The following is a 13,233-nucleotide window of genomic DNA, read 5'->3' as shown; positions in this document are numbered from 1 at the left end:
AAAACAGAATCAAATTAAATTATGTTTCTATTAAAATTTTAGTCAATTTAAATACTCGTACATCTGGTTTACTATTAAGGGCATAAATAATATATTAAGCGTAGTTATTTTTCATTGTAGTTTAACTGCAGTCGTTAAATGTTTATATGCTGGTGATTTTGGTGTAATTTCGTGAAATTCGTATAACAATCATGATATTCATTTTTGAAAATTCCCACTCCTGAGTCCAAAACATTCCCATCATGCCCTACGAAAGTAATATGTCGCATGTTCAAGCTTGAATAAAAGGAAGTTGTTATCGAAGTCATCGTATGGTTGCTGTTGGAGTGTGTCATGATATCGGTATATTATTACGTTTGTGAAGCGTACTTGTGCGGCAATAGAGACATCGTTGTGTTATCGGCCTCATAGTATACAGGAAAAGAAATTACGGCGAGTGATTTGTAATTTCTTGTTTCTTTGAAGCGTAGGGCCGTTGATATTTCACATTAAAGGAATAGTGATTAATGATATTTGGATCCGAAAAGCAAGATAAGGTACATATATTTATACACTGTTACTGGTATACCATTAAAGTGGTGTGAAATTGGAATTATTATTTTGAATGTGTCTGACGAGCGTGGTGCCGTTCTTCCCATTGTGTTTATATGATCTGTCATATAGGTATTTTGTGTATAATAATTCATTGGGCTGATAATGCGGAAGTCATGTTGATTTACAGAATATTAGGCTAAGACGATTACTTCTTTCAGAGCGAAAATAAATGAAGTGGCCAGGAGGTGAGGCGGACGGAATGTTAAGCCACACAAATGGGCATGTGTCATCTCCGCAGATTATAAGACAGCAGGTTAGTGTTGTTTCACACAGCAACTGTATATTTAGCATTCATGGAACCATTGAAATTAAGTTTGACAGACGTACTATTACGATAATTTTGTAATTCACGTAAGTTGTAGCGAAATTTTGCCGTTAATATGTGGCAGTTTGATCATAACCTCACATCTACTTATGGTTATTACTGCTTCTTTGTTTTGTACATTGGCAATAGAAATAAAAACTGTACTGTCTCTAGTGAAGTACAGTGTTCGTTTTGATCGTTTTTGTAGGTTTAATTATGTCCCATAGAATAGTAATGTGGAAGTGATGTAAGGTAGGTGAAATGCTGTTTTAGAATAGTGATGTTGCATTACAGTTTATTATTCATACCTCAGCAACAAGGTAAAGCAGGTGCATGAGTGGAATGCAGTCAAATTAAAAACTTTTCCATTCAGATAACTGGAGTATTGTGGCAAACAATGTTTGTGATATCATATGGGTTTGTTATAATGGACACTTAGAACAGCCCCAAATGGAGTGGTGAGTGTATTTTTAATAATGGTTAATTTTGGTAATACAGAATCTTTCTAAACATAGAAAGGCTGGAATTTGTTGCAGTATAACAAACATTCACTCCCACATATATCATCATGGCATAGAGCTTAACTAATTAACCATGAGGACAACTTTAACTTTATTAAAGCTTAATTAAGGTCATGTTAGTTTATGTTAAGTAATGTAATACATTGTTGGATTTTAGGTTATCACAACAGTGACCAGGAAAAATACACCATTTTCCAGGCTGTAGTGCTATGTAGCTTAGTTTCAGAGCAAGTGGCATGCTTTACGCATACTTGTTGCTGGTTTCTTGCTTGCCTTGCTCCTAGCCCTGAATATGGAGGTGATATATTCTTCCAGAACCATTATTAAACAGGAGGCAAGTTCACCTCTTGCTTCAAAATGTCTGTGAGCTTCTGTTGAGCTAGAGGGCCCCAGAAATAGGTACTCTTCATAGTCTTTGCTGTTACTTACTTACTTACTCACTTACACATGGAGCTGAGCCATTCTTGAGGAGAAGCCAAATCTGCAGCTACTCAAGAATTTCCCAGCATTTTATGGAATAAGCCACTGTAGTTTCACCCATCCTTTTTTCACCTTCATGATTCATTAGTGATGCATCCTGCTTTAGTTACTCTGTTAGACTGTCCTTAGTATTCAGTTCTCCCCACAAATATTAAGTAATTTATTGCAACAAGTATGTGAAATGGAACAAAACCAACCAACAGTGGTTGGTTTTGTCAGTGCTGCAATTTCAGACCTCCTAATGTGATTTTATTGCATGTCGGCTTCCCTTTCGTATGTCTTTGTAATCTTATCACTTTCATGTGAATTTTTAAGTTCAATTTTTATAGTGAAAACTGCAGAATGATGCAATTATGTGTGTAAAACAAGAACATTACAGTTTACAAACTGTTGAATGAATGGAATTGAAATTAATTCAGTTATGTTTATTTCAGTAAAAGTGAAGTATTGATAAAAATGAGCATAAATTTTAGATTCTACCAGTAATCCTAATGATAGCTTGAAGCTCGTTACCATATTCTATCAAATGTTGGTCATCAATACCTAATGATTTGCTTATCTTCAACTTCCCAAATTACAGTGTTGAAAGAACTAGGTTTAGGTACTGGTTGGTCAGGTGTATGTGTATATCCCTGTCACAGTGGGTTGAGGTTTCTTGTTCCCCATTATGATCAAAATTTTTCTCTTAGTTTTGTATGGTGTATTGCCTGTCCATAATTTTGACCACAGCCTGAAGCTGGGTTCCAGATTCCTCAGGTGCTGAAGTCTCAGAATGAATGCATGGAGTCTTACTCTTATACTTCCAGTTTTGCTACATATTTTATTACATTATTTGGTAAGGTATAAAGGTTCTGTAACATATACCAAAATAAAATTTAATCTACAGTAAGCTGAAGCAGAATTATTATTTTAGGTATAGTGTTGGTTCTTTAGAGCTTATGCACAGATACCTGATGTGAGGGTTCTAAAATTTGTCCAGCCACGGTTACCATATGTCGTCAAAGATTCTATTTAATGTGTATCTTTTTGTTAGATACCGGATCCAAATCGACCGCAGCTGGCTCGTTCACAAGATGACGCTATGGTGGGTTATGTTTTTCAGCGCCCTCAGTCTGATCCAGACTTCCCAATTCTACCACCATTTAACAAACAACAGCAGCGATGGGCATTGGGTGATGAAAGTATCATTGATGTAAGTTGATTATCTGTTGATGTTTAACAGAATATTCCGATGTGTAGAGAGGTGCATGATTTAAAGATTCCTTAATGTGGCATCTTGTGTGGATTGTTTAGAAGTTTCTGGACATTCTGTTAGAGATACTGCCATAGTTAGTACAGAGTTTGGGCCACGCCATAGCTCAAGTGGTTGGTTGCTGGCTTCCCACCGCGGTGGTCTGGGTTTGATCCTGGGTCTGGTCAAGTGGGATTTGTGGTGGACAAAGTGGCGCTGGGTCAGGTTTTCTCTGAGTATTTTGGTTTCCCCTGCCAATCTTCATTCCACCGATTGCTCCACGATCACCCTCACCTATCGTCTGGGGCTGGTACAATAGGCCAGAAGTTGCCGCAGTACAAGGGACTTAGTCGCACCCCACTAGCAATAAAAAAAAAGTACAGAGTTTCTGTGATAGTTGATGTAGAATAGAATTTATTTAATCATTTGTGATTAGTTTCAAAGCCATAGAAATGTCATTTGGAAATGATGCATCATGAATTAATATTGTAAGTAGTGCTATCTGATTTTTGTTTTCATCAAAGAATGATGGCCATAAAGAAAGTCATGCACATATGGTTCTGTATGACGGTAGACATAAATGGTGTGGATACCTACAAAATTTTAAAACTTTGTTTTCGAGAGGAAACAAGAAGTTGAATATAAAAAAGGTAAAAAGGTGAAGCTATTCCTATAATAGGCAGTGAAGGTCCGTAAGGTTGTGAGATGTCGAGGTTCCCACATTTTCTGTAGACAGACAGCACGCAAATATTGGTAAGGTTTTCAGACTTACGTGCCAACCACTCTTTACCCTATAGGAAGATTCCTGGTACTCATTTCTGTTAGAGGCTGAGTCGACCCCAGGGCTATAGTCTGGCTGGAAGGATTGGGTAAATTGAAAGAAAGTCCACCTCATTTGGACTCAAACTTGCTACATTAAGGTTTGTAGCATAGTGCCTCACTGAACTATGCTATTGCAGGCCCCCCTGAAGTTGAACATACAGCTGATTTTCAAAGTTCAGCTGTGGCATGACTTCTGTTGAATGTGATGGAAGTTTGGGGCATACTTTTTTATGTTGCAATATGCATCAGGAGGTNTATATATATATATATATATATATATATATATATTGTGACATGTTGCGCTATGAAGGATGCCCCTCCCTCCCCGCCAGCTGTGATGTGCCGAGCGGAGCTGAAGTGAGCCGAGTCCAACACGCGGTTGCTAAGCAAAGCGAGTAAACAGTGGTTGCCAGAGTCGACGGTAATAAGCCAATCAACAGCCTGTCTCGCCCTGTGGTGACGTAACATGCGACGTCGAGTTGCTACGTAGCCGTAAACAACTCCCGACAGCGTTGCCTGTAACACCTGTAAACACAGCGACTAGTCAACAAGGAAGCAAGGCGTTTTCCTGTTGTCCGGCTGAGGGTTTATAAGGGAACTACACAAGTGCCGAAGACAGTTCTCAAGGCAGCAGCCTATGAGTTGAGTTAGTTATGAGTTACGAGTTAGACAGCAGGGAGTCAGTCAGTTGTAGTCTAGCATTTGCAGTCTAGTATTTGTGATACTGCCGATGGCATTAATGTTGAGATTGTAAACTGTGTGATTGTAAGAGGGAATGTGCAATAAAATTCGCTATATCCAATAAGGCGTGAAGTTATTTGTCGTGTTACATACCCAACACGTGACAATATATATATTGTGATATGTTGCGCAACGGAGAACCCCTACTACCCAGCAGCAACGTGGCAACTCAGGCCACAGTGACGTGGTGGATGAGTCAGCGCTCCCCTCCCCCTTCCGCACGGTAATGTAACGCGCAACGCGTGGCGACGTAAGACGGCGCGAGGTAACAGCGTTGCTAGGCTATACGCAAACACGGTGACGCGGCACCGCTTCCTACTGTGACGTGGCACGCAACAGGCAACACTGCGGCTATATAAGGGAACTGCACAGCAGCTACGAGTCAGTTATAATGAGGCCATTGCCAAAGACAGTTCCGAGCAAGCCTACGAGCTAGTGTGTTATCAACAGTTCTCCAGTCAGACGACTACAGTTGGAGTATAGCAGCCGTCGCGGAAAGAAGAACCGGACGTGTGTGCGATTGTGTAATTGGGAGTGTGTGATGCAGCGATACATAGCTCCCCTACTGTAAACGTGTAGACTACTGAAGACAGAGTGAACTGATTTGTGCATAGGGTTATAAAGTGTGAAACCCCGCAACAGTGGTAACAGATTATTGCGATTAGGGTTATAAAGTGTGAAACCCCGCAACTGTGTGATAATTAATTGTAGCCGATATTTGTAGATTGTTCAATAAACCAATTAATGATCTCTACGGCGTCTTCAGTAACCCAACACGTTACAATATATATATATTTTGTGGCATCTATTTGGAAGGTAGTTGGTGAAAAAGTCGTGAGGAATGGCATGCTGGCTGGCTGGTGATTCCTGGCCATTCCTCGCACCATGACAGTACTCCTGGTCACTGTTACATGTGAAGGGGTTTCTGGTCTGAAACTAGATTGCTGTTATTCCAGCCATACTGCACTTTCCTTATCTAGACATGTGAAGATAAAATATATTTACATCCCTTCCGGGGGCTGCACCATAGCTCAAGCGGTTAGTTGCTGGCTTCCCACTGTGGCAGCCTGGGTTCGATCCCGTGGTCTTGTCAAGTGGGATTTGTGGTGGACAAAGTGGCGCTGGGACAGGTTTTCTCAAAGTATTTTGGTTTCCCCTGCCAATATTCATTCCACCATTGCTCCACAATCACCCTCACCTATCATCTGAGGCTGGTACAATAGGCCAGAAGTGGCCGCAGTACAAGGGACTTAGCCCTACCCCGCTAGCAATAAAAAAAATACATCCCTTCCAGAGAAGTGCCGTATAATTGTTGTTATTTTGTTGTATTTGTGTAATCTTTTATGCTTATTGTTATAAGTTGTATTGATTGCCTCAGAATGGAGAGGTACTTGGCAAGGAAAGGGAAAAAGTTTAATTACATCTTCATTTCATTTTATTCATAATTGCTATAACAGTAACACTTGATCACGTAACATCATTAAATACATCATTCTTGAAATTCTTTTGCCCAAATGCCTAAAGGATTAGAATTTGTCAACAATAAATAATTACTCTTGACATGGTTAAACCTACAATTAAAATATAACACACTATGAAAACCAGATAAATAATCAAATTAGATACAAAATATAAATAAAAAATGCAAGTTGATCAAAAAAATACATATCATGTTAGTTTTGTTAACCTTATGAGTTTATCGAGAGAATTTTAAGAATATTACAGCAAATCAAAAGTCCTACATATGACCATGTTAATCACCAATCACATTAAGATACTACAAGCAAATTCCAAAAAGTAGGTCTCTGTGCTATATCAGTGATTGTTCTGAAGAAATCATAGTGTGAAGTAATTTCTTATTATCATGTATTCATGAAGAGTAAGTTTTAGGATGTATTGGACTATGCATGTTTGATGCTAGATGCCAGATGTTATATAAAGGTTTCAGTAGTTGACATACTGTGTATGTTATCAGTGTGATGAATTCTTGTGTTCTTTATTTCTTTTAGAGCCATGAGAAATGGAAGTTTCCTATTATGACCAAATTAACGCATCCTGTTCACAATATGGTTCCATATGAAATGCACCCAGTTGCAATTAAGGTAAGTTTATAAGTACTTAATATATGTTATATTCTATACCAAACATATCCCAGAATATATGAGTCTTTAAGTATGATTCCTGTATTAATATTTGAAATTGCCTACTGACATCATTGTGTCATTCGCTAGTGGATATATTTTACTCTTTCTTTTGACACTTCTGAAATCATCATCATCATCATCATCAGTAATCTGTCAGACGACAGGTCCACAGTCTCTTCCAAAACAGTTCCTCCACTTAATGCGATCTAGAGCTTTCTCCTTCAAATGACAGTATCCTCTTCTGTCCCCAATGTCATCCAGCATCTTCTTATGTCTTCTTCCTCGTCTTCTTGTCACTTCTATCTGCCCCTCTATCTTTCCTTCGATAACTTCTTTTAGAAGGCAGTGTCTGCGTAAAACATGACCAATCCAATTAGCCTTCCGTTTTCTTATTTCGTGTAGGATATTCCTCTGCTCACTGACTCTAATTAACACTTCTTCATTTCTCACATAATTGGTCCAACTGATCTTTTCCATCCTTCTCCAACACCACATTTCGAAAACTTCTGAAATATGAATGACAATTTTAATTCTTGAGTGGGAGTGGGAGGCTTGTAAAATGTTGTATTGAGAACTGGTCTAGAAAACCGAGAATAATGGCTGTGGGAATTTGTTGCACCGGCCATGCGACACCCTCTATCTGCAAAAGTTGGCAGTAACTTCGCTAACAAGTGGCGGTTGCTCTGTAGGTATAGTTTGCTTGTGGGCTAAAGGCCACTGAGGATATGTATGAGGAATATGAGGTATTCTGAAGATAGTTTTAGTTCATAAGGTTTTGACACTATGGTTATTCTTCCTAGAGATCTATACAGAGGTGTAAATATAAGACTTAATTCCAGTGTGAGAGTCATTTCATAAAATATGAGATGCTGATCTGAGATGAGATTCCCATAATAAAGGTGTGTGTTTGTGTGTGTGTGCATTGTGTGGCTTGATGTAACTTTCTGATTAATTTCCATTGCTGTTTTTATTAAACTGCTCTTCTTTTACAAATAAAATAAACTGTAAGCGTGAAGTCTGTCATAAAAGACCAAGGTTAATGTTTTGCGGTTGACATAATTTTAGAGTAAAGATAGGAGTGAACTGAATCAATACACCAGGAGTTTACATTTTTAAAAATCTGTAATTCAATTATGAGAAAACTGTAACATTTTAATGAAATTTAGAATGCTGAAGTAATGCGTTGGTTCATTTTAAATAAGTGTGCATTCAGTGCCTGGTGGACTTTGTACATGTGAATTTTTGTCTCATCTTTTTTCCACTTCCCATTGGGCTGAAATATGGGGGATCCTTCATTCCCAGGTCCTTTTACTTGTGCTCTAGACTGTCCAATGGGTATGTTCAGAATGCTCAACAAGGGGTAGAATTTAATGGTCTAAATCAGGTGCATATACTGTGCTGATGATAATTTGTTGCATAAGAGTAAAGTTGTCCTTGTGCTTAACTAATTAAGCACTACACCATGAAGAGGTGTGGGGGAGTGGATATATAGATCCACGTTTTCTTGACCCTGACACTAATTGGAGGTGAATGTTACATAAGAGTATTAATACAAAATTCAGAGATTCTTTCAGAGGCTAGGGAATATATGTATGAGGGGTAGGCCTCCTCGGCCCTTGCACCGCGACCTACCGTGGTCTATTGTTCTTCAGAGGCTAGGGAAGAAACTGGCCTAAAAGTAAATACAGTTAAAACTAAATATAGGAGCAAGTGACAAATACAGAATCAGTAACAAAGGCATAATCAGGGCCTGGATTTTGATGACCTGAAAATATTTAAAAATGACCGAAAAAATCCAGAAAAATTACCTAAAATATGACCGAAAAATGTAATATGCAGGGCCCAGATTTTGATCTGAAAATATTCAAAAAATGACCTATAAATTGACCAAAAAAATCCAGAAAAATTACCTAAAGGAGAAAAGAAAGAACACTTCTCTTCCATGTTATTCACATTTCAGAAAACATGAAGAAAAATTCCCTAAAATGGCAAAAAATGACAAGAGATACCCTTAAAAGTCCAAAAATTTACCAAAAATTACCCCCAAAATGAAAAAAATGTCAAAAAATTACCTATAAAATTTACATTTCTGTAACCAGCAGCTCATATCAGAGATTTATATATTTAAGAGCATCGCATAGGATACAAGGAAAAAAAGATGACATGTCATCAAACTCTGGGCCCTTGTCATAATGTAAGTTAGAAGTGTCTGGAAATGATGTGCTTAGGAAAATATCTGAGCCTTCCTTGAAGTTTTTCCGCTAGAAAGTTTTAGTAGTTGCTACTTTTAAGTTGTCTACCATCTTTTTTTTTTTTTACTGCATGCAGTCAAAGAGTCAGTTAATTTGCTTTGGTCTTTGCTTATTTCAGCACCTCTGTGCTCTCCTCACATTAAACTTTTTGTTTGAAGTCATAAACGTTTTTTTACGAATTTTCAGTTTTTCTGTTTTTAATTTTTAATGAGCCGTGTAAAAGGATTTTGAGGCAGACAGTCATGGTTTATGCGAAGGTTCAGTTCTAGGGCATTTGCTCACCAAGACAGGAGCACCACGAAGAAACTGAGTCAGGATTACTGATAGTCTGGCTGAGATTTGTTTGGTTACTTTCTGAATATGTTTTAAGTGTAAATGGTCTGCAGATCTGCTTTGTTCTTACACAGCAAGGTGCTACCGTGCTGTTTGGTTGGACCTTTGGTTTTGTTTTGGTATACAGGTCTCATGTTGAACTTGCCCATTTGGTGATTCCAGGCATAATGACCAAAAGAACTACCTCCGGCTTGGTGAAGTTATCCTTTGTGATAGTGGTACAGGAATGAATATGATGTAGCAGTAAGTGGGATGTATGTAGCGAATAATATTGTAATTTGTGTGCTGATGTGCAGTAAGGAAATGGATCCTGGAAACTGTGTTTCTGCAATTTATTTTGTGTGAGGGACAAAGAATGGCGGTTAAAATTTTACATTTGAGAAACAGCCTGTTAAGGAATATACTTGAAGCAGCCAGCAGTGGTTTGGAAAATATGGATATCAGAGCTTACTTGAAAATACTGTAGTGTAGTTGGTTGAGGCACTATGCCACAAGCTGGAAGGTCGCGTGTTCAGGTCCCGATGAGGTCATTGGATTTTTTTCAATTGAGCTAATGCTTCCAGCCGCATTATGGCCCCGGGGTCGACTCAGCCTCTAACAGAAATGAGTACCAGGAATTAATTAAATAATTTTCCTGGGGAGTAGAGCACGGCCGGCACTAAAGGCTCACAACCGTACCGCCATCTTTGAGCCGATTGTCTAGATAATGTGGGACCCTCAATATCTCACAACCCTGTGGGCCTTCACGGCCTGTTACAGGGATAGCTTTACTTTTTTTACTTGATATCATACTCAATGTGTATTGAATGTGCAGTGATGCAGTTTTCTGTGTATGTAATATATAGCATAATTCTTAATTTTTACATGTGTTGCATGTTAAAAGGTTTTCAAAACCAGCAGTTTAACAATCCTAACAGCATCCATTGTATGTTGTTCTCAGATGGAAAGCTTAATGTCCCTGTTGTCAAGCTTAAAAGCGGCCTCTTGTCAAGAAATGTTAGCTGTAATGCTTCAGCTTGTATTCAGGAGATGCTTGGTTCAAATCCCACCTGGACACTTGACAATCCTGACTTTAGATTTTTTGATGGTTTTTCTCAGTTCCTCCAAGCAAATACCAGGATAGTACATTGAAACAGACCAAAGCCACTTTTATCCACATCATTTCCAATTTATCACTCATTAATAATCATAGCATTTGACACTATGTAATCTGAGCTACTGACAGTATTACTAAATAGACAATGGAAAGAAGCCTATGTTATAACCCAAGCTAAAGCCAAAGGAAGCTGTGCAGAAAAAGTAATGAAGCCTCCGTCTGTACTGAATGCAAGGTGGCCAGTTCCATTGTTTTGTTCTGTGTTGCTATTGCTGTTCTCAGTAAAAGGTCCGGAGTTTGTGTCTTGCTGAAGGTCACCTTGGAGTATCTTGGATCAATGAACTGGATAAACCAGTAAAGCATCTTGCAGTCTGCTGTGCTCTTCTAGTCCGGCTGAGGCACAAGCTTTAAGACCTTGGAACTCCACAACATGATGCCAATACTTACACAGTTTGTTAAGACTCCCTCCTCCTCGTCTTCCTAGTTGTTTCTCATATTCTTTTTCTAAATTGCCTTGTACAGTTCAGAAAGACGTTGGATAACTAATTCCAATTTCGTTTCCACTCCGCAAGTTAAGAACATTGTGTAAGCATTCACATGTTAAAGTGTTCTTGAACTTGCAGCTGTAGCAATAGGTCATTCCCTTTGTTATCTGAAAAGAAATATTGAGTATAGTGATTAGTACTCTTCTGCCATTCTCAGGATATCCCATGTTAGGAACTCAGCTGGATATCATTTCTTCGGCTCCCTCCAGACTAATGTTGGGATAGACTGCAGTTGTTTCCTTCACATTCATCTGATTCATAATTTGTAATCCTGCAGTTTGACCTTTGTGTTGAGAATGTGTTATTAAGTAAATGGAGAAACAAATCAGCTTATAGATACTAAGAAAGGCAAGGTATGGAGAGACTAGGGGGCGCCCAGTAGCATAGTTGATTGAGGCACTATGCTACATGCCGGAAGGTTGCGGGTTTGATTCCTGATGAGGTCATTGCTTTTTCCAATTGACATAATCCTTCAAGCCGCACTATGCTCCTGGGGTTGACTCAGCCTCTAACAGAAATAAGTAACAGGAATCTTCCTGGGGGGAAAGGGCGGCCGGCGTGTAAGGCTGACACCTCATTACCGTCTGTGAGTTGATTGTCTGGAAAATGTGGGAGACTCGATGTCTCGTAGCCCTATGGGCCTCCGTGGCATGTTACAGGGATAGCTGTACTTCTTTACCTTTTTGGAGAGGCAAGTGAAAGGCAGCCGGTAATGGTTAATGTCATAAAGAATGAATGAGGGGTGGACTAAACTGACCCATACACCGTGGCCATCAACAATCTATACAGTGTGATGCCAAAAAGAAACGAAATGACCGTTCAATCAGAAACGGGCCTGTGCAGGAAGGTATAAATACACTTGGTCCTCGACATACACTCAACTCATGAACATCCTTACCATCCAGCGGCGTGGGAACTCATTTTTATAAAAAATAATTAGAATATATATCGCGGTAGAATAGTTCAGTAACTAGTTTTGCGGGGTAGGTTTGGTTCAAGGTTAGCGGCTACAAAGAGGCGCTGTCGTAGTGGCAGTGTTGATTTTTCTTACATCCATCTTTCGCTTTGTGATTTTACCATTATTTTAAATATAATTTTTAGTGTTTTAACTGAAGAATAATTCAACGTATGAATGGATCTGTGTGATGTCGAATCCGATGGCGCGGAGAGACCACGTAGAACTATAACAGATGTTTATTGCTGTTAGAATGAATATTACAAGCGATCAGGGAAGCAGAACGTGTCTGATGAATACCGGCGAAAACTCCCTTCATAGCGGGCTAGCCAGAGCTAGTTACGGCGTTCTTTCTTGCGGCAGCCCGGTGATTGGGAGCCAACGGCGTGCCGAGCGAAGGTCTTGCAGTAGCGGGCAAGCCAGAGCTGGTGACGGCGTTCTTCCTTGCAGCAGCCCGGTGATTGAGTGCCGAGCGAAGCTCTTGCAGTAGCGCGCAAGCCAGAGCAAGTGACGGCGTTCTTCCTTGCAACAGCCCGGTGATTGCGAGCCGGCGGCGTGCCGAGCGAAGGAAGCTCTTGCAGTAGCGGGCTAGCCAGAGCTAGTGACGGCGTTCTTCCTTGCAACAGCCCGGTGATTGCGAGCCGGCGGCGTGCCGAGCGAAGGAAGTTCTTGCAGTAGCGGGCTAGCCGGTGATAGTGACGGCGAGGCCGAGTGGCTGGCTGGCCAGAAGAGTGCTGGCGGAGTCGGCTGCCGGTGCTTGCTACTAGTAGACTCGCAGTTGCGGTGTTCATTCGATGTAGGCGTAGCTTTGACTGATGCTAGCGTCAAAGTCATGTTGCGACTGACGGTCAGTCAGTTTGTCTGTCTTGGTGTTGAGCCCCGGCTAGGGCTCATGACCAGATGTTACTTTTTAAATGAAAGTTACTGTCCTGTCCATGTGGGGCGCCCTCTCTGACGAGAGGTCCGGTCTGTCATTTGATGCTTGTGTCAGAGTCATGTTGCAATGACGGTCGGTTAGTCTGTCTGTCTTGGTGTCGAGCCCCAATATTTCTTTTGAATGAAAGTTACTGTCTTGTCTATGTGGGGCGCCCTCTCTGACGAGAGGTCGGGTCTCATTTGTCAGTCAGTCTGTATTAATATGTCCACTGTCTGTATTTACATAAATTTACAACACACATTTATTACTTTTATGTACAATATATACAAGGCCTCTGT

General features: G+C 40.0%; 1 protein-coding gene across 3 annotated transcripts in view; it reads left to right on the top strand.

Annotated features, from left to right (window-relative positions):
* Window positions 1-261: 261 nt before the first annotated feature.
* The window catches only part of LOC111871638 (pumilio homolog 2), a 532,614-nt gene continuing 519,642 nt past the window's right edge, over window positions 262-13,233 (top strand). For all 3 annotated transcript variants that reach the window (XM_023864873.2, XM_023864874.2, XM_023864872.2), the window contains exons 1-4: window positions 262-536; window positions 753-847; window positions 2,933-3,091; window positions 6,703-6,795. In XM_023864873.2, coding sequence (XP_023720641.1) covers window positions 764-847; window positions 2,933-3,091; window positions 6,703-6,795 — 336 coding nt within the window. In that variant the 5' untranslated portion in view covers window positions 262-536; window positions 753-763. The remainder of the gene's footprint in view (window positions 537-752; window positions 848-2,932; window positions 3,092-6,702; window positions 6,796-13,233) is intronic.

This window comes from Cryptotermes secundus, unplaced genomic scaffold, assembly GCF_002891405.2.
Source record: "Cryptotermes secundus unplaced genomic scaffold, Csec_1.0 scaffold11, whole genome shotgun sequence".
Taxonomy (NCBI): Eukaryota; Metazoa; Arthropoda; class Insecta; order Blattodea; family Kalotermitidae; genus Cryptotermes; species Cryptotermes secundus.
Note: the sequence above shows the minus strand (reverse complement) of the source record. Positions and strands in the feature narration are given on the sequence as shown.